General features: G+C 45.5%; 1 protein-coding gene across 1 annotated transcript; it reads left to right on the top strand.

The window, feature by feature from the left end:
- The first annotated feature begins 19432 nt into the window (after positions 1–19432).
- DKK1 (dickkopf WNT signaling pathway inhibitor 1) lies at positions 19433–23270 on the top strand. The gene is made up of 4 exons (XM_026014819.2): positions 19433–19938; positions 20102–20273; positions 21447–21590; positions 21879–23270. Exons 1-4 carry the CDS (start codon positions 19696–19698, stop codon positions 22130–22132), a joined length of 813 nt encoding a protein of 270 aa, XP_025870604.2. The 5' UTR covers positions 19433–19695; the 3' UTR covers positions 22133–23270.
- Positions 23271–24562: the final 1292 nt, after the last annotated feature.

Here is a 24562-nt window from a genome sequence, read left to right as displayed (position 1 = left end):
TTTTATATATACACATATTATCATCTTAAGAAAGCTCTTAGTTTGTCAATATTTCTTTAAAGATTTTATTTATTTATTCATGAGAGACACACACAGAGAGAAGCAGAGACAGGCAGAGGGAGAAGGAGGCTCCATGCAGGGAGCCCAACGTGGAACTGGATCCCGGGTCTCCAGGATCCTGGGCCTAAGGCGGCGCTAAACCACTGAGCCACCTGGGCTGCCCCAGTTTGTCAATATTTTACAAAATCATGACTAGATATTGATTTTATCCAATTATTTTTTATCATATACTGATGTGGTCACATGGTTTTCTTTTTTTAAAAATTTATTTATTCATGAGAGACACAGAGAGAGACAGAGGCACAGGCAGAGGGAGAAGCAGGCTCCCTGTGGGGAGCCCAACAAAGAACTAGATCCAGGACCCCAGGGTCAGGATCTGAGCCAGAGGCAGACGCTCAACCAGTGAGCCACCCAGGTGCCTCACATGATTTTCTTAATCTGTTATTGTGGTGTACCTGGTAGATGGCATTAATGGATTTCTAATATTAAACCACCTGTGGTGTTAGCTGGGAAGATAGTAAAGAGGACCCTAAACTTTCCTCATCCCATGAAATGACAGGATAAAACTCACAGAAGTGCAAATAACTCAGAAAGTGCCAGAAGACTGACAGAACAAACTCCACAATTAAAGGAAGAGCAAGGACCACACTGAAGAAGGTAGGAAGGATGGTGAAGACACGGTCTGGGGCAAAACAGACTCTGGCCATCTGTGGTCAGGAGGGAGCCAGTGGCATGGAGAAGGGTGAAAAACAGACTTCAGCTCCAAGGAGCCCAGGAATGAGGAGGACAAATGCCCAAACATTTGCCTTTGAAAGGGAGAGGGGCTGAATTTCTTGAGTTCTTATAAGCAGCAGGACTTAAAGCCTGGAATTTTAAAAATCAGTGGGTTGGGCTCTGGGATAGCCCTGAGGAAATTAGGAAGTGGAGTCCCTGCCCTTAAAGAGACAACAACAAACAGCCCCTGTGGATACAGCTTAGAACCAGCAGTTTGAACAACACCGGGGGCAGACGGGATGAGAGTGGTTTGCTCATCTCAGAGTGGGGCCCAGAGAAACAAGGATCATGGGCATTGGCCTCCAAGAAGGAAAGAACTGGCAGACAGAACTGCCTTCCGCCACCTCCAGCATAAACAATGGCCACCTGTGGGAACCAGTGTGTGGCACCAACACTTGTTACCTAAATTGCTTATGCTGACCTCAAAAGACCAAAAGACCAGTGAAAACCCTACCAACAACACATCTCCTGACCTGTGAATTTTAAGAGAGGCAGGGGCAGAGAAGGCAGGGGCAAGTCTCATTTTATAAGCAGACGATTTTTTGTTTTTTTGTCACAACATTCTCCACCCAGCCAGGGACCAAACACTGTCCATAATAGGGAAAGAGATCCTCTGCATTAACAACTGGACTGAAGGATAAGGAGCCCAAGACTCAGCAGCTGAACGCATATATCATGCACAGGAGACACTCCCCAACGTGCCACATCTTAAGGACTAGGGGGCATTGCACTGCAGAGCGCTATAGGACCTCTTTTTCATAAGGGCATTATCATTAAGAGCAAGAAAAGCAGCTGACTTTCCTAACACAGACAAATAGTCACAGAAAAAGAGCCAAAATGAGGAGATAGAGAAATGTCTCCCAAATGAAAGAATAGGACTGAATCATTATAAGAGACCTAAGAGAAATGGATATAAGTAATATGCCTGATACAAAATTTAAAGCAATGATCATAAAGACACTCACTGGACATGAAAAAAGAGTGGAAGACATCAGTGAGATCTTTAACAGAGAGATAAAAAAGAACCAAAGACCAAGAAGACAATAAATGGAATTAAACATAAACTAGAAGGAATATAGGGAAGATGAAGCAGAGAAATGAATTAATGATCTGACTGAGTAACGGAAAGAAACCAGCTTGAACAAAGGAAAGGAAAGTACATTATGCAAATTGAGAAGAGCCTTCGGGAACTCAGTGACTCCATCAAGCACAATAGCATTCACATGATAGATATGTCAAAAGAAGAGAAAAGGGAGCAAAAATTTATTTGAAAAAGATAATAGCCGAAAAATTCTGGAATCTGGGGAAGAAAACAAATTCAGGTCTAGAAGACACAGAGATCACCCCAAAAATTCAATCCAAGGAGGTCCATACCAAGATACATTGTAATGAAAATGGCAAAAAGTACTGATAAGGAAAAAAAATACAAAAGCAACAAGAGAAAACAGTTACATACCAGAGAAACCCTATAATGCTCTCAGCAGATTTTTCAGCAGAAACTTTGCAAGCTGGTAGAGAATGGCATGATATATTCAAAGTGCTGAAAGGGAAAAATCTACAGCCAGGAATTCTCTATCTAGCAAGGCCACCATTCAGAACAGAAGGCAAGATCAATAGTTTCCCAAACACACAAAAATTAAAGGAGTTCATGACCACTAAACCACAGGATACAAAATATTAGTTGGGACTCTTTGAATGGAAAGGAAAGGCCATAAGGGAAATTATGAAAAGTAAAAAACACAAAAGTAATAAGAATAAATATTTCTGTAAAAATCAGTCAAGAGATTCATAAAATAAAAGGATGTAAAATATGATACCACATACCTAAGATGTGAGGGTAGGAGTAGTAAAGGATGGTCCTGCCTTCCTTCCTTCCTTCTTTCCTTCCTTCCTTCCTTCCTTCCTTCCTTCCTTCCTTCCTTCCTCCTTCAATTTTATTTATTTATTCATGAAAGACACAGAGAGAGAGGAAGAGACATATGCAGAGAGAGAAGCAGGCTCCCTGTGGGGAGCCTGATGCGGGACTCGATACCAGGACTCCAGGGTCATGCCCTGAGCCAAAGGCAGACACTCAACCACTGAGCCACCCAGGCATCCCAAGGATGGGTTTAAACTTAAGTGACCATCAACTTCATATAGACCACTATTTGCAGTGGATGTTATATATAAATCTAATGGTAACCATAAATCAAAAACCAGTTATAAATGTGCAAAAAATAAAGAGAAAGGAATCCAAGGACATCACTTAAGAAAGCCAACAAACTGAGAAAAGACAGCAAGTGAAGAAAGGAACAGAGGAGAACTACAAAAACAAAACAAAACCCAACAAAACAAATAACAAAATGGCAATAAGTATATATCTATCAGCAATCACTTTGAGTGTAAATGGACTAACCACTCCAATCAGAAGACATATGGTGACAGAGTGGATAAAAAAAAATAAGACCCACCTATATGCTGCCTATAAGAGACTCATTTCAGGCCTAAAGACCCCTGCAGATTTAAAGTGAGGAGATAGAGAAACATTTATCATCCAAATAGATATCAAAAGAAAGCTGGGGTAGCAATACTTATGTTGGACAAAATAGACTTTAAAACAAAGACTTTAACAAGAGACAAAGAAGTACACTATATCATAATAAAGGGGACAATCCAACAAGAGGATATAACAATTGCAAATATTTATGTACCCAAGATGGAAGCACCCAAATACATAAAGCAGTTAATAACAACCATAAAGGTAATAATTGATAGTACTACAGTAATGGTAGGAGACTATAACACCCCACTTATATCAATGGAGACAGATCATCTGAACAGAAAATCAAGAAAATGGTGGCTTTGAATGACACACAGGACCAGATGGGTTTAACAGACATTCAGAACATTCCATCCTAAAACAGCAGAATACACATTGTTTTCAAGTACACACGGAACATTCTCCAGAATAAATCACGTTAGGCTACAAAACAAGTCTCACAAATTCAAAAAGATCAAAGTCATACCATGCATCTTTTCTGACCACAGCACTATGAAACTAGAGATCGACCACAAGAAAAAAATCTGGAAAGAGCACAAACATATGGAGGTCAAATAACATGCTATGAAATAATGAATGACTCAACCAAGAAATCAAAGAAGAAATTAAAAAATTGCATAAAAACCAGTGCAAATGAAAACACAGCAGTCCAAAATCTTTGGGATGCAGCAAAAGTGGTTCTAAGAGGGTAGTTTATAGCAATATAGGCCTACCTCAAGAAGCAAGAAAAGTCTCAAATAAACAGCCTCACTTTCCACCTAACAGAGCTAGGAAAATAAGAATTAAAAAAAAAAAAACAGCAAGAGGAAGGAAATAACAAAGATTAGAGAAGAAAACAAATGACATGGAAACAAAAAAGACAATAGAGCAGATCAATGAAACCAGGAGATGTTTCTTTCAGAAGATCAACAAAATGGATAAACCTCTAGCCAGACTCATAAAGAGAGTGCAAAAGAGAAGCCAAATACACAAAATCACTAATGAAAGAGGAAAAGGAACAATGAACAGCACAGAAACACAAGCAATTTTTTTAAAAGATTTATTTATTTATTTATTTATTATTTATGTGTTTATTTATTTATTTATTTATTTATTTATTTATTTATTTATTTATTCATGAGAGACAGAGAGAAAGAGAGAGAGAGAGAGGCAGAGACACAGGAGGAGGGAGAAGCAGGCTCCATGCCGGGAGCCCAATGTGGGACTGGATCCTGGGACTCCAGGATCACGCCCTGGACCAAAGGCAGGCACTAAATCGCTGAGCCGCTGAGCCACCCAGGGATCCCCAACACAAGCAATTTTTAACAGAATATTATGAGAACCTATATGCCAACAAATTAGACAACCTGGAAGAAATGAATGAGTTCCTAGAAACCTAGCTTCCTGGGACACCTGGGTGGCTCAGTGGTTGAGCGTCTGCCTTCAGCCCAGGGCATGATCCTGGAGTCCCAGGATTGAGCCCCACATCAGGCTCCCTGCATGGAGCCTGCTTCTCCCTCCGCCTGTGTCTCTGCCTCTCTCTCTTTCTCTCTCTCTCTCTGTATCTCATGAATAAATAAATAAAAATCTTAAAAAAATATATATCTTCCCAAAAGCAAAGCAGGAAGAAATAGAAAATTTAAATAGAGCAATGAAATTGAATCAGTAATCCAAAAACTCCCGACAAACAAAAGTCCAGGACCAGATAACTTCACAGGTGAATTACACCAAATATTTAAAGAATAGTAGGTACTATTCTTCTCAAACTATTCCAAAAAATAGAAGAGGAAGGAACACTTCCACATTCATTCTATGAGGCCAGCATTACCCTGACAGGTAAACCAGATGAAGACACCACTAAAAAAGAGAACTATGGGCTAATATCTCTCATGAATATGGATGCAAAAATCCTCAACATTAGGAAACTGAATGCAATGATATGTTTAAAAAAATATACCACGATCAAGTGGGATTTATTCCCAGGATGTAAGGATGGTTCAATATTTACAAAATAATCTACATAATACATCACATCAATAAGAGAAAGGATAAGAACCATATGATCATTTCTATAGTGTAAAAAAGGATTTGACAAAGTACGACATCCATTTGTAAAAACCCTCTGCAAAGTAGGTCTAGAAGGAACATATCTCAACATAATATAGTCATATGTGGAAAACTCATGGCAAATATCATCCTTAATGGGGAAAAATTGAGAGCTTTTCCCTTAAGGTAGGAAAAAAACAGGGATGTCCACTCTCACCACGTTTATTCAACACAGTACTAATTAGTCTTAGCTGCAGCAACTAGACAACATAAAGAAGTAAAAGTTATCCAAATTGATAAGGAAGTAGTAAAGCTCTATTTGTGGATAACATGATATTATATATAGAAAATCCTAAGTACTTCATCAAAAAACTAGTAGAATAAGTTAATTCAATAAAATTGGAGGATACAAAAATCAATATGCAGAAATCTGTTGCATTCTTATACACTAATAATGAAGCAACAGAAATTAAAAAAACAATCCCATTTACAATTGCACCAAAACCAAGAATATATCTAGGCATAAACCTAACCAAAGAGGTGAAAGACTTATACTCTAAAAACTATAACACACTGATGAAAGAAATTCAAGACAGCACAGAAAAATGGAAAGACATTCCATGTTCATCGATTGGAAGAATAAATATTGTTAAAATGTCTCTACTACCCAAAGTAATCTATAGACTTAATGCAATCCCTATCAAAATACAGCATTTTTCACATAACTAGAACAATCATAAAATTTGTATGGAATCACAGAAGATCCTGAATAGCCAAAGTAATTTTGAAAAAGTAAAAGAACTGGAGGTATCATATTTCCTGATTTCAAGTGATATTACAAAGTGGCACTAAGCAAACCAGTATGGTAGTGGCATAAAAATAGACACATAGCTCAACGGAAGAGAAAACCCAGAAATAAACCCACAATTATAAGCCAATTAATCTTGAACAAAGAAGGAATAAATATACCATGATAAAATGACAGTTACTTCAACAACTGGCATTTGGACTAACCACTCCAATCAGAAGACATATGGTGACAGAGTGGATAAAAAAATAAGACCCACCTATATGCTGCCTATAAGAGACTCAGAAGAATGAAATTGGACCAATTTCTTACACCATATACAAAAATAAAACACAAATGGATTAAAGACCTAAATGTGAGACCTGAAACCATAAAAATCCTAGAAGAGAACACAGGGAGTAATCTCTCCAACATCGGCTGTAGCAACATTTTTCTAGATGTCTCCTGAGGCACGGGATACAAAAGCAAGAATAAATTATTGGAGCATCATCAAAATAAAAAGTTTCTGCACAGTGAAGGAAAAAAAAATAAAAGGCAGCTTACTGAATGGGATAATGTATTGGCCGATGACATATCCGATAACGAATTAGTATCCAAAATATACAATGGATTTGTCCAAGTCAACACCCAAAAAATAAACAATCCATTTTAAAAAATGGACAGAGGACCTTAATAGGTATTTTTCCAAAGAAGACATCCAGATGGCCAACAGACACGTGAAAGACGCTTGGCATCACTCCTCATCAGGGACGTGCAGATCAAAACCACAGTGAAATATCACCTCATACTTGTCAGAAAGGCTCAAATCAGAAGCCAGAAACAAACAAACAAACAAAACAAAACAAAAACAAAGCAAGGATGTGGAGGAAGGGAAACCCTCGTGCACTGTTGGTGGGAGTGGGAATGCAAACTAGTGCAGCCACTGTGGAAAGTGGTATGTAGAGTCCTCAATAAAATAAAAAATAGATCTACCCTATGATATCCTAATCCTACTACTGATATTTACAAAAACAAAAAAACAAAAACAAAACAAAACAAAACCACTGACTTGAATCAATACACGCGTGCCTATGTGTATAGCAGCATTATCTACAATAGCAGATTACGGAAGTAGCCCAAATGCCCATTGACCAATCAATGGATAAGTATCGAAGATGTGCTGTGTATATTATACACCACGAAATACTGGCCACGCAAAAGAATGAAATCTTGCCTTTGGCAACTACATGAATAGGGCTGGAGAGTATCGTGCGGGGTGAAGTATGTCAGTCAGAGAAAGAGAAACCATATGATTTAACTCATATGTGGAATATAAGAAATAAATGAGTCAGAGAGAGAGAGAAAGACTAAGAAACAGACTCTTAACTCCAGAGAATGAACCGCCGGTCACCAGAGCGGAGGGGCAGGGGCACGGGGAGTGGGTGAGAGAGGTGATGGGATGCCAGAGTGCACTTATCATGAGGGAAAATCAAAACACCCGTGCTTCCTTGGCGTGAATACAACTTTGTCATGACATGCATTGTTAATACATTGGTATTTTTGATTTACCAGTGTTGCATTTCAGATATTTGTGTGTATAGCCTCCAGAGAGTAGCCTGTGATCTCTTTTCTTTTCTTTTTTAAGGATTTTATTTATTTATTCATGAGAGACATAGAGAGGCAGAGACACAGGCAGGGGGAGAAGCAGGCTCCCTGCAGGGAGCCCAACATGGGACTCGATCCCAGGACCCCGGGGTCACGCCCTGAGCCGAAGGCAGACGCTCAACCGCTGAGCCCCCCAGGTGCTCTGTAAGTTCTTTTCTTGTACTATTTTTGTATGGTTTGTTATATGGCCTAAGAAGTTTGGCCAAGTCTTCTGTTCCAGAGAATAGAAATACAGAAATCTATGCATTCTACATGATTAATAATCAGTCACTGTAAGCTTAAAAATTAAAAGAAGCCATTTCTGCCCTTAGATATGCAAATTAAGACTGTAAAATAACAAGTGTTGGGTAAGATGGGTAGCCATGTGAACTTCTTCTATGCTGCTGGTACGTACATGAATTATTACAACTTTAAGGAACAATTTTGCAATATTTAATAAAATTGAAAATGTTCATATTCTACAACTCAACGACTCCACCCATTGGTAAATTTTAGAAAAATATTTTCTTTTTTTATCTTCTATTTTTTTTTTAAGATTTATTTATTCGTGAGAGAGAGAGAGAGGCAGAGACACAGGCAGAGGGAGAAGCAGGCTCCACGCAGGGAGCCTGATGTGGGCCTCGATCCCAGGACCCCGGGGTCACGACCTGAGCCAGAGGCAGAAGCTCCACCACTGAGCCACCCAGGCATCCCTAGAAAAATATTTTAGAAAAAAAATTCCACACATGTTCACCAGGAGGTACATGTAAGGATGCCTAGGCATAAGCATTCTGAAATAGCCAAAAATGTAGAAATTAAAATATTCATCACGTGGGTAATGCACCATTAAATCTGATACACTTGAACAGTGAAATACTACACTGATGTGAAGATAAACTAAATAAATAAACTAATTTCACTGATGTGAAATTTAGTATCAGCTAAATTTAATATGGATTAATCTCACAAACCACGCTTAGTGAAAAAATCGCCTAACAACATGTTTAGTGGAGTCACATTTTCCCCTTGAATCTAACCACCACCGGAAATCGGCAGACATGAAAACTCAGGGCTGGATTAAAACGGAAGCTGCAAGCCGTTTTAGTTTAATGAGTGTAATTTGTTCAAGGGCACGAACGGGTTAACAGTGGAACATGTATCAGATGTGATGATGGACTGATTAGTAAAAACACGTGGAACACGATGCAATCCCATTTGTCAAATCGTGGCTGAATCACACCCATAATGTTTGCTACAAATACAAGAGTTCAGCAAAACCCAGGAGAAGCATCTGTAAGAATCAACGGGCTATAGGATATATGGTGCAATAATGCATATATTTTATTATTCGCAAATTGTGTCCTGTATATCGTTTATATCAGTAACATTTATGATATGCAGGTGTATGCACATATATATTTATTTAGGCTTTATTTTTTATTTTATTTTATTTTTTAAGCACTGGTTGGTTCTTGGCTAAGCATACCAGTAGTTCTAGGCCTCCAGTTGCCCCAGCACCTGGTCCTCCTTCTGATCCGTATGTGTGAGCAAGGGCCACTTGTCCCAAACCTGGCTCTGCCCCAGAATCATTTGGGACATTAAAATATAATAATGCATATTTCTGAGCCCTGCAGCTGATATACAAAATGGGAACGAGGAGCCAGTCTCTGAGAAGACGGGTGTACGTGTAGTGTTGGGTCAGGGGTGGGCACCCGTTAACCTAGCTTTCCAGAGTTCGGGCAAACACTGAGTTTGGGATTAACTTTTAGCCAGGGCGGAAAGTGAGGAGTTTGGTTTGCAAGGTGACAGACCGGGTGGGTGGGACCCGATGGACCCATGGGGGAATTTTGCAAAGCGTTGCCTAAGGAGGCCCTGCATTACAGTCAGCCAGTGGGAAGTGTCACAACAGGAGTGGCGGGCGGGGTGGGGGGGTGCCCACTGGATTTCGATTCAGGTTATGATCTCAGGGTCCTGGGATTGAGCCCCTCATCGGGCTCCACCCTTAGCAGAGAGTCTGCTTCTCTCCCTCTCCCTCCTACTGCCCTCCTTCTCTCTCCCAAAAAATCGATCAATCTTAAAAACAAAACAAACAACAAAAAAGTCAGGAGGGGCTAAACTTACCCACACCTACGGGATGTGGGAACTTGGATTTTAACATATATGCTCAGGGTTTTCATGCACACCATAGTTTAAGAATCCCAGAAGTGCAGAATTCTTAATAATCTTAAAAAAAAAAAAAATCTTGGGGCAGCCTGCATGGCTCAGCCGTTTAATGCACCTTCAGCCCAGGGCATGATCCTGAAGACCCGGGATCGAGTCCCACATCAGGCTCCCTGCATGGAGCCTGCTTCTCCCTCTGCCTGTGTCTCTGCCTCTCTGTCTCTGTGTCTCTCATGAGTAAATAAATAAAATATTTTTTTTAAAAAAAATCTTCTCTTGACTGATACTCACCTCTTATCGCCTACAAAAACAGAGGAGGATTCCATTATTTTCTCTCCAGTTTCTTACACACTTGCAAGTAAAAGCTCCACATACTTATTTGCTATTTCCTTACTTGTTTTTCTAACCTCACCTATTAATAAAACCACAGCAAGGTAATTTTCCAAACAAATGTAAGACTCTGCCTAGAAATCAAGAGCTACAAAAACGAAGCAAGCTGTACACCTTGGAGTCTTAGACTCCACAGCTCTAGCCACAGCCTCCCTTCTACGATTATCAGCACATGCAAATAAGAATAATAAATGATATTAACAGAAAGGGGCAGGGGATAAACTTCTGATAGGAAGTTAATCAGCCGTTAGGTTCTCTGCTGGACGCCTTCATGCATCTGAGGAAGCCGGTGGCTAAGTGGGGTTTACAGAGCTATTGACGTTTGCAAAATGCAATGGGAACCTAGAGCTTGCTCTAAGGCTGCTTTTCTTGTAAGTAGAATCAGCTGGATAGAAGCAATATTGTGAAAAGAAAACGGTGGAGAATATGGCTCAAAAAAGGCGGACAGGGCCTAATCCAAACAACGACGTTTTGAAAGTTTGAGGTCAATTTGCTTATTTAAAGGCATTCTTAGATTTGACATTATAATACTTAAAACAACAGTATGCAGTTTTATACGTAGCGTCTGACTTCTAGCTATGAATTTAGCACGGAAATAAAAATATTTACCGAATGGGGTGTTTAGAAATAGCATTCTCACAAATCTTCCGGAATCCTTTATTCTTTAAAAGAAATCCCCAATTGCAGAGAAATGCTTTTGGGGGTTTTGAGTTTGGTTGCTGTGAGGACTTCTCTTTAAGAAAAATGAACTGTAGGAAAACCTTGGGAGCAGTCTAGAATTATTAGTTGCAAATAACAATGGGTAACTATTACTACTAATTTAACAGATGCATGTGTTGTCTGTACTTCTAGTAGGTTTTATTAATTTTTCTACCTTTTTTAACTTGCGTATTATGTTGGCTCGAAAGAAATGCAAATATTAAATAGTGTGTTTGACTATTATGTTGCCTGAGGCTCTAGGTTTGTATCCTCTTTTTTTGAGCATGGAACCATGAAATGATTAATAGCTTCTCAAATACATGCATAATATTCTCTTATGCTTTTATTCTCCATGAGTAGTTATATGTGTTTGGTCTCGTCTGTGATTTGTTTGACCCAGAATTTCCCAATTATACATTTCTAATATTCTGGAGACCTTGACTTTTTTTTTTTTTTTTAAGATTTTATGCATGTATTTCAGACAGAGAGAGAGCAAGCGAGGGAAGGAGTGAGGAGGAGGGTGCAGAGGGAGGGAGTAGCAGAGTCGCAGGTGGGCGGGGAGCCTGAGATCAGGACCTGAGGGAAGGCACCTCTAAATTCCCCAGGGTCCCCCGTGCACGATCTTGACATCTCTCTCTGGGAAGGCCCCCCACCCCACCTTCCAAGTGCAGCAGCAGATCAGAGGACCTACGTGTTGGATCCGGTTCTCTTTTTAATCATAACTTAGGAAGGAAGAAGGGACTCTGTGCTGGAAGGACAGTGCGGGGCATTAAGAAGAACAAGAGGCCATTTGCAAATCTCTTCTCCCATTCCGGAGGTTGTCTTTGAGTTTTGTTGACTGTATCCTTTGCTGTGCAGAAGCTTTTTATCTGGGTGTTGTGCTACATATTGGCAAATTGAATTCCAACAAAAAATGAAAATTAAAAAAATTTAAAAATTTAAAAAAATAAAGAAAGAAGATAAGATTAAAAAATTAAAAAGAAGAACAAGAGGCCATTTGCAAATCTCTTCTCCCATTCTGTAGGTTGTCTTTAGTTTTGTTGACTGTTTCTTTTGCTGCGCAGAAGCTTTTTATCTGGGTGTTGTGCTATATGTTGGCAAATTGAATTCCAATGAAAAATAAAAATAAAATTAATTAATTTAATTAATTAATTAATTAAAAAGACGAAGAAGTAGAAGTCATTTGCAAATCTCTTCTCCCATTCTGTAGGTTGTCTTAGTGTTGTTGACTGTTTCTTTTGCCGCGCAGAAGCTTTTTATCTGGGTGTTGTGCTACATGTTGGCAAATTGAATTCCAAAAAAAAAATAAAAATAAAAAAATTCAAAAAAGTAAAAAAAAGATAAGATAAAAAAAATAAAAAGAACAAGAGGCCATTTGCAAATCTCTTCTCCCACTCTGTAGGTTGTCTTTTCGTTTTGTTGACTGTTTCTTTTGCTGTGCAGAAGCTTTTTATTTGGGTGTTGTGCTATATGTTGGCAACTTGAATTTCAATAAAAAATAAAAAATAAAATAAATAAAAACTAAAAAAATGAAGAAAAAAAGATAAGATTTAAAAAAATAAAAAGAAGAACAAGAGGCCATTTGCAAATCTCTTCTCCCATTCTGTAGGTTGTCTTTGAGTTTTGTTGACTGTTTCTCTTGCTGCGCAGAAACTTTTTATCTGGGTGTTGTGCTACATGTTGGCAACTTGAATTCCAATAAAAAATAAAAATAAAATAAATTTTTAAAAAACTAAAAGAAATAAAAAATAAGTAAATATAAAAGATAAGATTTAAAAAATAAATTTAAAAAAACTAAAAGAAATAAAAAATAAATTTAAAAAAAAAGATAAGATTTAAAAAATAAATAAAAGGAAGAAGAAGCACAAGAGGCCCCTGGGCCGGAGGACAGCGGCGCGCGGCGGGAAGGGGCTCTAACATAGGCACCTGCGGGACCCGGAGAACTTCCGCCGGCGGCCACGAGGGGGCAGCAGAGGAGCAGCTTTCTGGCTCCCGCCGCCCGGGCGGGGGCGCGGGGCGGGGGGCGCGGGGCGGGGGGCGCGGGGCGGGACCCTCGGAGCTTGCACCTTCCGTCGGTCGCCGTCCCTCGCCCCGTCTCTAATCAGGTCGGAAGGGCCTGTATTCATTTGCCGGGAGCTGACACAGCAGAGCAGCTGCAGCCCCCGCGGCGTGACCGGCTCTGGGGCGAAAGTGCTGAGCACGACGTCTGCTCGGGGGCAGCGGGCGGACGGTCGGGGACTCGCAGCCCCGCGGCGCTTCGGGGGTCCGCGGGCCCTTTGATCTTCGCGCATCAAAGCCGGGCCCCAACACCCCCAACACGCACGGTTTCCCTCTCCCGTGCGCGGCGGCGGCGGCGGCGGGTCGGGACTGCGCAGCGCGGAGGCCAGCACCAGCCTCGGGGCGCACCTGCGGGCGGCGGGCTGGGGTCCCTCCGCGGGGCGCAGGCGGGTGGGGTGGGGGTGCAGGGGTGGGGCGCGCGGCGGGGGTGCAGGAGCCGGTGCATACACGGTGGAGGTGCAGGGAGAGGGTGCATGCATAGTAGGGGTGCAGGGAGAGGGTGCAGGCGCAATGAGGGTGCAGGGAGAGGGTGCGCGTGTAGTAGGGGTGCAGGGAGATACCGCGCACGCAGCGGGGGTGCAGGAGTGGTGTGCGTGCAGTAGGGGTGCAGGAGCCAGTGCACACACACTGGAGGTGCTGGAAGAGGGTGCACGCACAGTGGGGGTTCAGGAGTGGTACGCGCAGCAGGGGTGCAGGGAGAGGGTGCACACATGGTGGAGGTGCAAGGAGAGGGTGCCCGTGTAGTAGGGGTGCAGGGAGAGGGTGCACGCATAGTAGGGGTGCAAGAGTGGTGCGTGCGCAGCGGGGGTGCAGGAGTGGTGTGGGCAGCAGGGGTGCAGGGAGAAGGTGTGCGCACAGTGGGGGTGCAAGTAGAGAGTGTGTGCACAGGGGAAGTGCAGGGAGAGAGTGCCTGTGTAGTGGAGGTGCAGGTGCAGTGGGGGTGCAGGGAGTGAGTGCAAGGGCATGCGGCCCCCCCCTCCGCTCTAAGGTGGTGGAGAGCCTGGCACCTGGCACCAACTACACATTCTCCTTTCCCCCCGCCACAGCTCTGCTCTGACCTACATCCCTGGTTCTTCCCGGTGGGTTTTAGGACAGGGTCTTGGGACCCTAAAGAGCTTTCCAGGTCCTGCATTCTGTTTTCCACCCCTGGGTCCCATTGCAATTTCCTAGTTTGAAATTTAGGGATGGTTGGAGAAATTCACCTGTAAAACATTAGGGTCAGTCTTATGAGGGCAAATAATTTCCCACTCTCTCAAGCTCGCTTTCCGTGGTGTTTGCCAGTAGGAACGACAAGTTAACACAATTGCATCTATCACTTATTTTTGGTTTTGGACTTTCCCATATTTGCTGCATTTCCTACAAGAACATCTGACTTCATTTAGAAATACATGTGTATCTCTGTTTCTTAAAAAACAAAACTACAACAACAACAACAAAAAACACCTGATTCAAGTGTTCACTTATTTTCAGGGATTTAAATTCTTGTTTTCTTCAAAAAAATTAGTTGAAATCAAAATACAGTATTGGTGTCAGTGATTATTTCTTTAGGCTGCCTGAGGAACAGTTCTCTTACAGGATATTGTTATTTAATCAGAATACAAAAGGCCTTGTCCTGGCAGTGATTTTTTTTTTGTTAATGAGCTTGCTAACTCTGAAAGGGGCCCCCTCACCCCCCCCCCCACCACATGCCATTTTATAAACGAAAGACCAACACCAACACTAGAATAAAACAGCTTGACCAAGCTGCCAACTGCAGGCCATCACAGAATTCCAGCCCCAGTCTCCTGCTCCCAAAAATACCTCCTCTGGCCCCAATCCTTAGAGAACACCTGCATTTTAAAGGATACAATAATAGGAATTGAGAGACATGCAGGAAAATGACATTTCTGTCCGTCTGGAGTCTGAAAAGCCTCCTGCATCCTGCTTTCCACTGCCCTGGGCCAGTATTTAGGGTTGGAAATGTCAGATCCTTTAGGGAGGATGCTAAGGGGGCTGCTTCACAGTCTCTCTAACTACATCCCGAAGACCTCTCTCTCGGAGTCAGGATATCAGAGAAGATTCTCCCTATTTTTGTCAAAAGTTTCTGGGTTCTGGGCTCTCTTCTCAGATTGATTTTTAATGTCCTGCTCCTGTAAAACCCATCTTCAGGGCTGGGTTGGAAAGCTACCACGGAGCCTGATTTATCTGGGCTGGCCATCTCCACTGACCAAATAAACATAACCATTGTCAAATCTCGCCTTCTCTTTGTACCCAGGAGTGCAGAAAAGCCTAATCCAGCCTCTGGGGAGTCCTACCCTGGGCCTGGTCTTTTTTTAAAAGCCCTTTTAAGGTCATGAAGAGCATTAAGACCAAAATCTTTCAAAGGCCAATGGGAAAGTCATATAACTTTTTTTTTTTTAACTAAACTCAGGAATGAGGAATCCCTACTATAAATTTAAGATCGGCACCAACATAAACATTGACAACAGCCCCCATAAGGAATGACATTTATGTAATGTTTTCCTAGTAAAGGACAATTAAATGGCAACAGATCTGCTTCCTTTGATTTAACAAAGAGAAAGAATGAAAAAGAGGGGGGAGAGGAGGGAAGGAGGGAGAGGACCAGTAAGCAGCAATCACGGAAGAATCTCAAATGACAACGATGGAAAAATTGTGAATAGCACAGTGTTTTGGAGCATATTTGCCATCTTCCTCGCGGATGAAGAGGGGGACGTATCCTCAGCCCCGTGCACAGTACAGAAAATGTGAGGAGCGCATGCACTCTCATGCCATTGATGAGTTAGGAGGGTTCATTCCACTTTGGTGCACATGTTCCACCTATTTTAAAACCTAATATAAAAATATTAAACCTATTATATTAATTATGAATATTTAAATAGGTGAAATAGGAGTCATGGGGCCCTATGGAACTAAATAAACTGCTTTTAGTCAGCGAGATATATTATATATATATATATAAATTCTTATCTGCCTTGGCTATATATATATATATATATACCTAGCTCAGAGAGTCACCAGAACCTTCCCTTTCTTGAGGCTTGTTGTCGTCACCTTTTCTGGGCCTTTTTGTGTCTTCCGCACAATCTCATATGTGCCAAAATCTGACCCGTTTAGGACAAAACTTTTACCCCGATTCCCATATAAGTATATTTGCTTCTCCAACTACTCATAGGTAGAAAGCTTTCTCAGGACAAGGAACGGAACCTACCTTTGATATTTGGGGGGAGGGGGGTTATTCTCAAAGGTACCAGGGTAGCATTTTGCATATCATGGGCATTCGCTGACTTTTAATTGGCAGGTGATGGAACTATGACCCTCCGTCTACCTCCTTATCCGTCCTGCTCTTTTGTTGCCAGTGAGCAAACTCCTTCTGGAAAGGCTCTTCAAATGGAAATTCCAAAAAAAAAGGAAATTCCACGGGGGGGGGGGGGGGAGTACAATTTCCCATTTGAAACTAAGAGTTGGGGGTTGCTCTTCTGTATAATTTAGGAGCTTGCCAGCCCTCCCCCGACTCAATTGAAGACAGATACCTTGAGCACTCATCTCTGATCCCACAGCACCAACTACCCTGCTCAGCACATGGTAGAAACACGAGTATTCACCAATTCATTATTAGCTTTCAGATCATGACGTCAGGAGCAGCGTGGAAAAGTAGTAAAGGAGATAGAACCCGGTCTGCTCTGAAACCTCTAGTCTTGACTTAGCTCCCCTAACTCAGCAGGCTCTGTCCAAGCTCAATGACCATGAAGCCATAACAGACGTACAAATCCAGGGCTTGGGATTGAATTTATGCAACATGCCTTTTCGTTAAAGGTTTTCGTTTGCTGATGAAACTTTCTCCCCCGCCCCCAACCCCAACAATAGTTTGACTTGTGAATCCAAACTCCTAATGAATTAAATTTGTTATTTGTTATGATAACATTACCATCTCTTTCCAAAGGAGGAAAGGAGACTGGCCATAAGTGTGGCACAGCCTAGTTTTAGAAAAATTTCAATAGGATAATAGGACAAAGAAGAAACATCTTCACCCTTCCCAAGGTAAGGGGATTGGTTCTCTGCATTTCAGCATCAGAACAACTTAAGACGAACTGAAGATTTTCTATTACATGGAAGGTGCTCAGCACGTCGAATACTGACTTTACTATTATATTCTGCAAGTGATAGTGTGACACCTGAAATCCCCTATAGCGTTACCCTGTTATCCTACAATACCTCTCCAAATATCCCAACTTCAGGTCAACTGAGGTAGGGCCATACCTGCCCCAGGGAGACCTGGCTTGTTGCTTGTTCTCAATAAAATGTACCTCGACTTGTTTCTTGGGCTCATTTAAAAGAGGAAAAAAAAAAAACTATATCAACAGCTTCTCCTTTGTTTCAAATCTCCATTTGTGCCAAACATTTCTAACGTTGTAGCCAAGTCTAGATCATTGTACGTTTGTCATAAAACCTAAAAAAACACACGCACACACACACACAACAATGTGGGATTTAATCCATATTAAAATTTCAAGAAGGAATCATCAATAAAACAGAGGAAATTTCACAGGACAGATGGCATTTGGGGTGGGTGGGATACTGGTGCTATTAGAGGCATTATTAAAGAATTGTTTGGAAGATTTTTTAAAAATATTTATTTATCCATGAGAGAGAGAGAGAGAGAGAGAGAGAGGCAGAGACATAGGCAGAGGGAGAAGCAGGCTCCATGCAAGGGAGCCTGATGTGGGGCTCCATCTGCGGACCCCAGGATCATGCCTTGGGCCAAAGGCAGATGCTCAACCGCCGAGCCCCCCGAGGCGACCCTGGAAGATGTTCTTAACACAACCTCTGAAACCCAAGGAACTGGAACACAGACCCTTATGAACTTTTATTTTATTTTATTTTTTAATATCCCTTTCCCCAGCTATTAACTTGGGGATCTCACTACTTGCAGACCCTCACTGGCTGTCCTTGGTGGGGGCCCTGGCCGGTGAACAGGTCTGTGTAGAGAGTATTAAGTCCCACCGAGGTTCTGGAGCAGCAGATTGCTCCCTGCTAGTCTTTCTGATTCAGCAGTGACGGATCATTGAATCCTCTCTTCCTGCGCTGAAGTGCAGGGCAGCTGTGCATCTCCCGACACAACACCAACCTGTCCTGCAAATAAGGGCGGCCCTTCCTTATCTTGTGTTACTCCTATCATCACAACAGTCTCCTCCATCCTGCATCCACCCCCTGCGCCCCCCGGCTCCCCAAAGGGCAAGAACCCAGACGGGGCACAGGCTTCGGCCATGCACGTGCAAGCAGGACAGCCTCGCTTGCACACCAGCGGGACTCTAGGACTTGCGTGCAGGGATCTAAGCTGAGCTAAGCCCAGCTGAGCTCCCTGGAGAGGGGCATGCCCCCGTCCCCCCACCCCCACCCCCTGTGCCTCGGGGTGCAGACACGGCCGCTCTGAGCTCTGCGGCCTGGAGCCCCGAGCAGGGAGCCGGGCGCTGCTGCGCCCCGGGGCGGCCGCCAGGGCACCCGGGGGCAGGGCGAGCAGGCCGGGCCCACGCCGCCGGGCCCCGGGGAACTCGGGCCACTTTGATCTCGGCCCCGTCTGCCTCATCAAGTTCATCTCCCGGCCGCGGCCGCTCGGATTCAAAGAGCCGCATTAAATAGTCTGATTATCCGACCGGTCCCTTCCCTCTTCCCTCCGCCCCCTGATCTCATTTCCCAAGGCCCGTCTCTCGCCTCCCTCTCTAACCTCCCCCATCCAAAGAGCATTAGTTCTTCTTCCTCCTTACCCTCGTTTGATGTGCAAATTTCCTTCTCTTTGCACATTTTTCCTGCGGTGGCGGCGGGACGGGGGTGGTGGTGGAGGTGGTACGGGTGTAGACGAAGGAAGGGGAAGGATGGGGAGGGGGGGGAAGCTGACCGTGAACCGAGGACCTCACTCTACCTCTGCAAACCGTGGCCCCCGCGAGGTTAATCAGCAACTCGCACGGGCCACCTGGCCCGCTGGCGGAGACCCTGAGTCACCCATGGGTGGGTAGGGGGGTGGGTGTTTAACGCTGAAGGCGAGATGCCATTCACGGGGCTCGCTAAGCGAGCATGCACCGGCGTCGGGGAGACCCAGAAGAGAGTCTCCCAATTGCAGGGTGCTGCAGTTCCCGCAACCGGGAGGGCGCGCGGGGCAGCCCCCTCCGCCCCCCGCGCGGCGCCGCGCTGCGCTGGGCCGGGCCGGGCGCCCCCTCTCGTGCGCGCACACGCACACACACACGCACACACACGCACACACACATGCACACACACCCTCCAGCCCCTCCCAGCGCTTTGAAATCCCATCCCCGCTTTGTTGTCTCCCGGAGGGGCCGGGATGCTCGCGCCCGCGGTATAAAGGCGGCGGCGGCGGCGGCGGCGGCGCAGAGCTGCGGCCGCACCGGGGACTCTGGCTCCGCGGGAGGCGCTCGGAGCCCGGGGCGCAGCCGAGCCGGCGCGGCTTCCAGCGGCCACCTCGCACCCTCGCAGCCGGGCGCCCCTGCGCCCCCCGCGCCCCCGCCCCCGCCCCCGCCCCCCGACCGCGTCCGCGTCCGCCAGCGCGATGCCGGCCCCGGGCGCCCCGGGAGCCGCCCGCCTCCTGCTGGCCCTGCTGGCGGCCGCCCTGTGCGGGCCGCTGCGGCCCGGGGCGAGCGCCGCCTCCAACTCGGTTCTGCACTCCAACGCCATCAAGAACCTGCCCCCGGCGCTGGGCGGCGCTGCCGGGCACCCGGGCTGGGCGGTGAGCGCCGCCCCGGGCCTCGCGTACGAGGGCGGGAACAAGTACCAGACACTTGACAGCTACCAGGTGAGCGGGGCGCGGGCAGGGGCACCCCGAGGGCGCGCAGCCCGGGGCTCGTGCGGGGCGCGGGCTTTGGAGAGGTGCGCGCGGGCCCGGGCGGCTCGGGGGCTCGGGGGGCTCGGGGGGCTCGGGGAGGGGGTCCCGGGGCCTCACCGCCCGCTCCCCGCAGCCCTACCCGTGCGCCGAGGACGAGGAGTGCAGCCCCGAGGAGTACTGCGCCAGCCCGGGCCGCGCGGGGGGCGCGGGGGGCGCGGGGGCGCCCGTCTGCCTCGCCTGCAGGAAGCGCCGAAAACGCTGCATGCGGCACGCGATGTGCTGCCCCGGGAATTACTGCAAAAACGGTGAGTGTCCCGTCGCTCCGTGCCTGACCCGGAGCGCGGCGTCCCTCCCGCCCCCCAGCTCTCCCTTCCTCCCGGGCGCCTGCGGATGGGTGCGGGCGCTGGGCGCACTCCCGGCTCTGCTAACACCCAGGGTGCTCCCCCCTGCAAGGTGCCCCGGAAAGGGCTTCATCCCGGAGGTCGGAGACGAGCCGAGCCGAGGTGCTGCACCCTCCACCCCACCCTCCGGGTGCTCCCTCCAGGTGCTCCCTGCCGCGGCTCCCCTGAGCCAACCCCTGCGCGACCATGCGCATCTAGGGAGCACTTGGACGGCAGCTGAGGACCAAGCTGGGGAGCAAGGTGCAAGCATGCAGCGAGCCCAGCCCGGCCCGGCCCTCTCTGGCTTCCGCCCAGGGTCTCCCAGCGCTCCCTGTTCACCCTGGTGTTAGCCACAAGATGGTGACTTACCTGAGCCCCCCACCCTCGGGGTGGGAGGAGTGGGGGACATCTTGATACCCAGGCATCCTGCCCTCTGCATCCATCCCCCTGCCCCCCTCCACCTCCCGCTCCCTTAAAATAAAGCACTCCCCCCCCCCAACCACAGATCCCTGAAAATGTAAGGTCTCCAAGAGGTAGGCTCAGACAGCCCGAGAAGTCTCCAGAAATAAACTGGAGGGTGGCGACCCTCTTTAGGACCCAGGAATACTGGGGGACGAACCAACTCCATCTCTGTAATATAGAAATTATACAGTGAAGGCACTGGTGGGCGAGTCTGTAACCTTCCAGGCAGCTGGGGCTGCCTTTGCTCAGCCCTGCAATAGACCCATAGAGCACCGAGGGCAGCGGAGTTATTTTTAAGAACGATTTTTTAAGTGACTAATTTTATTTCTTACCCCAAGGGTGGCATTAAAATGGGCAGAAAGCTCCCTGCCACCGCCACAGTTGGTAGGAAAGTACTTTAAATGGCTCTGCTGGGTCTGTGGCCAGGACTGCCTGCACCGGGCCGCACTGATGCTGCTTCTGTCCACCTGGGGGGCTTTGCATGAGCAGCAGGGAGGAAGTTGGGCTCGGGTTGAAAATCAGGTCACCTCCAGGAGGCAGGTGGGTGCAGGCCCTCCGGGTGGCCACTGGCAAGGCCGGTGGTGGCTGACCCCGGGCCGCAGCGTGTGGCGTGACTGTGCTCTCCCGCTTCCTCAGGAATATGCATGCCTTCGGACCACGGTCACTTCCATCGAGGAGAGATCGAGGAGACCATTCTGGAGAGCGGTGGCAACGACCACAGCACCCTGGATGGGTACCCCAGAAGAACCACCCTGTCTTCGAAACTGTATCATACCAAAGGTAAAGGGCCTTCCCGCTGCCATAGTCCTTTGAAATAAAATTTGACATTTAATACCACGAAATATTACAAGCATAGATAAATTTTGGCATTGGGATCTTAGGGGTGTGTGCGTGCGTGTGCGTGTGTGTGTGTGTGTGTGTGTGTGTGTACGGGTTCTATGGGGACAGAAAGGTGACGCGCTCCTTGCCAGCCCGTCATCAGGGCCTTGGGGCTTCTGCTAAGGACATCCTGCAGCCCGAGCAGTAGTAACCGTGTGCTTTTCCGCGTGTCTGTCTCCTCCTTTCCAGGACAAGAAGGCTCGGTCTGTCTCCGATCATCAGACTGTGCCACGGGGTTGTGTTGCGCGCGACACTTCTGGTCCAAGATCTGTAAACCTGTCCTCAAAGAGGGCCAGGTGTGCACCAAGCACAGGAGGAAAGGCTCCCACGGGCTGGAGATATTCCAGCGCTGTTACTGCGGCGAGGGCCTGTCTTGCCGGCTACAGAAGGATCACCATCAAGCCAGTAACTCTTCTAGGCTCCACACCTGTCAGAGACATTAGGCCAGCCGTCCAAACACAGTGGACTCCTTTGCTAGAATATGTGCTATGAAAACTTTGTGTGATTTTTGTCCGCTCAATCCTAGAGGATGTACAAATTCTGTGGTTATGATTAAGCATTCCAATAATACCTTCTGAAAATCTGGAGTGTAAGAGCTTTGTTTCTTTATGAAACTCCCCTGTCATTGATTGCAGTAAATTACTGTGTTGTAAATTCTCGGTGTGGCACTTACCTGTAAATGCAACAAAACTTAATTATTTTTCTAAAGGTGCTGCATTGTCTCTTGTGTCTCTTGTTATGTAAATTTTTGTACACATTGATTATTATTCTTGACTAATATTCTATATTGAATTGAAATAAATAATTTCAGCTTCTACTTCCTAAATGCATAACCCTTTCCCTTTTAATTCTAGACTCTAGAAGGCCAGGAGCTTTTGGAATGACAAATGATAGGTATCCGAGTTTAATCACGGAAATGCTAGCTTATTTTCTGAAATGTACTATCTCGGTGCTTAGATTATATTTATCTCTAGGCTGTGATAGTCCTTGAAATAAAATTTAACATTTAATACCATGAAATGTTACAAGTACAGATAAATTTTGGCATTGGGATCTTAGGGGTGTGTGTGTGTGTGTCTGTGTGTGTACGTGTTCTATGGGGACGGAAAGGTGACGTGTTTCAAGATGGTCGGAGGAAGATCCTGACTAAATGAAGGCAGTATTGGTCAATTCTAGAGTACTTTTTTTTTGTTTTTTTGTTTTTTTTAATTCTAGAGTACTTTTAAAGAAATGTGTTCTCCACTGACAAACTCAATCATGGCACCATGATTGAATCTCACTGCTTTTCAAAAACCATTTTTTCTGATAAATTAATATCTACCCAAATGGTAGACCTTTTTTTTAAATTGTGACATTCCTTTATTGAGCAATAAAGGAAATTTCCCACAAAATACCAAAGTACTGGATGGGTTGGCAGGAAGGGTGTGTATGTGTGTGTGTGTGTGTGTGTGTAAATACAATTGACAAATACACGCAAATTTTGTACCAAATTACTAAATTTGAAGCATCTCCACTACTCCATGCCAGGAAGACGTGTTCTAATTGCTTTGACTTTTAAATAAATAAGAACTGCAAATCCTCTTTTCTTGAGCTTATTTCCTTCCTTTACTGGGGGAGGTGACTATTTCCATTTTTATTTTCCTGAAACCTGTTGATTAGGAAGAGGCTAGAGATGGGAGTGTTTAAAAAAAAACCCACAGAGATGAAATCTAAACGGGCTCTGCATTTTTACCTGCTGGCTTTGGCACTGGAACATCTGATACCGGGGAAGGGGAGGCCACGGTCTCAACCCACACCTACTCTAATATTCTGGAAGTCTGTGTCAATGCCACAAAATGCTGGGTTTAAGGCACTCCGAAGGACAAGGACTGATCAGTTGGCCGAAACGTCTTCCTTAAATAACACAGGTGTCCTAGAAGCTTGGCTTTGACTCAGAAGTGGTTCAGTTTCCAGGGGCTGAGGCCGGGCGACAGGAGGTTCGGTTAGTTTTTCACAGACGAAGGGACTGGCCAGAGATCGGTTATGTTCCTTTTGGCTGCGAGTTTCAGCCTCACCCTGGAGAACTTTTCTTTTCCTACGTGTGCCTGTTTGCCCAAGTGCCAGGAAGGCCAATTCTAAGGACTGCAGTCTCCAATAGAGGAGGGGAAACAGGAAATCCTTTCTTCGAAAAGAGAGCAGGGCCTCTGCTCTAAGAGGGCAAAGGAGCAATCGTGTAAAGGGCCTTGGTTAGGAGATCCCTTCCCATCTACAGGAGCCACGGGGGCCAGAGACCCTCAGCGAGGTCGACCTTTGCTGCTCCCCTGTCTTGTGATGGGCGTGGGAGAAGGAGAAACCCACCAAGCAGGGACACCTCCTCTCCCTATTCCTGGGAGAAGTTAGGAAGCGATCTCCACCAAAAAGTCCTGCACATTTACAAAGGTGTGGAAAAGATCCAGAAAATTAGATACTCCCGAGGCTCCTAACAGAGGCTGGCAGCCAGGAGGCAGATACAGTACAAATTCAAAAGGGGATCATTTAAGGAAGCTTGAACCTTGCAGACAGTGGTGCTTAACTGTGTCGATTATTTTACTTTCAAGCAATTTACTCGAATGGCAAATACCTGAACTTGGGGATGGGGTCCCAGGCTATTTTTTTCAAATGGGAGCATCCTCTACACGCGTCCTTGTGCCTCACAGATCGTTCTATGTATACGTGGAGAAGGGCTCGTTCCCTTAACGGTCGCATGAAGTGTGGGGCACATTGGGATGGCTCCACCATAACGTGGAGTCATCATTTGAGACAGTTTCATGGTTTCCCGTGTTTTTGCTCTAGCAGATATTATGCCGCAAGCATGGGATTTTGTGTTCTTGTGCTGGGAGGGTTGTAGGATGTAA

The sequence above is a fragment of the Vulpes vulpes genome, chromosome 10 (assembly GCF_048418805.1).
Source record: "Vulpes vulpes isolate BD-2025 chromosome 10, VulVul3, whole genome shotgun sequence".
Lineage (NCBI taxonomy): Eukaryota > Metazoa > Chordata > Mammalia > Carnivora > Canidae > Vulpes > Vulpes vulpes.
The sequence above is the reverse complement of the archived record's forward strand: the minus strand, read 5'-3'. Positions and strand labels throughout refer to the sequence as shown.

Coding starts and splice junctions, on each gene's coding strand:
- DKK1 (XM_026014819.2), top strand. CDS start 19,696: ATGCCGGCCCCGGGCGCCCCGGGAGCCGCCCGCCTCCTGCTGGCCCTG. Junction 19,939..20,101: donor AGACACTTGACAGCTACCAG/GTGAGCGGGGCG, acceptor CGCTCCCCGCAG/CCCTACCCGTGCGCCGAGGA. Junction 21,591..21,878: donor GAAACTGTATCATACCAAAG/GTAAAGGGCCTT, acceptor CCTCCTTTCCAG/GACAAGAAGGCTCGGTCTGT.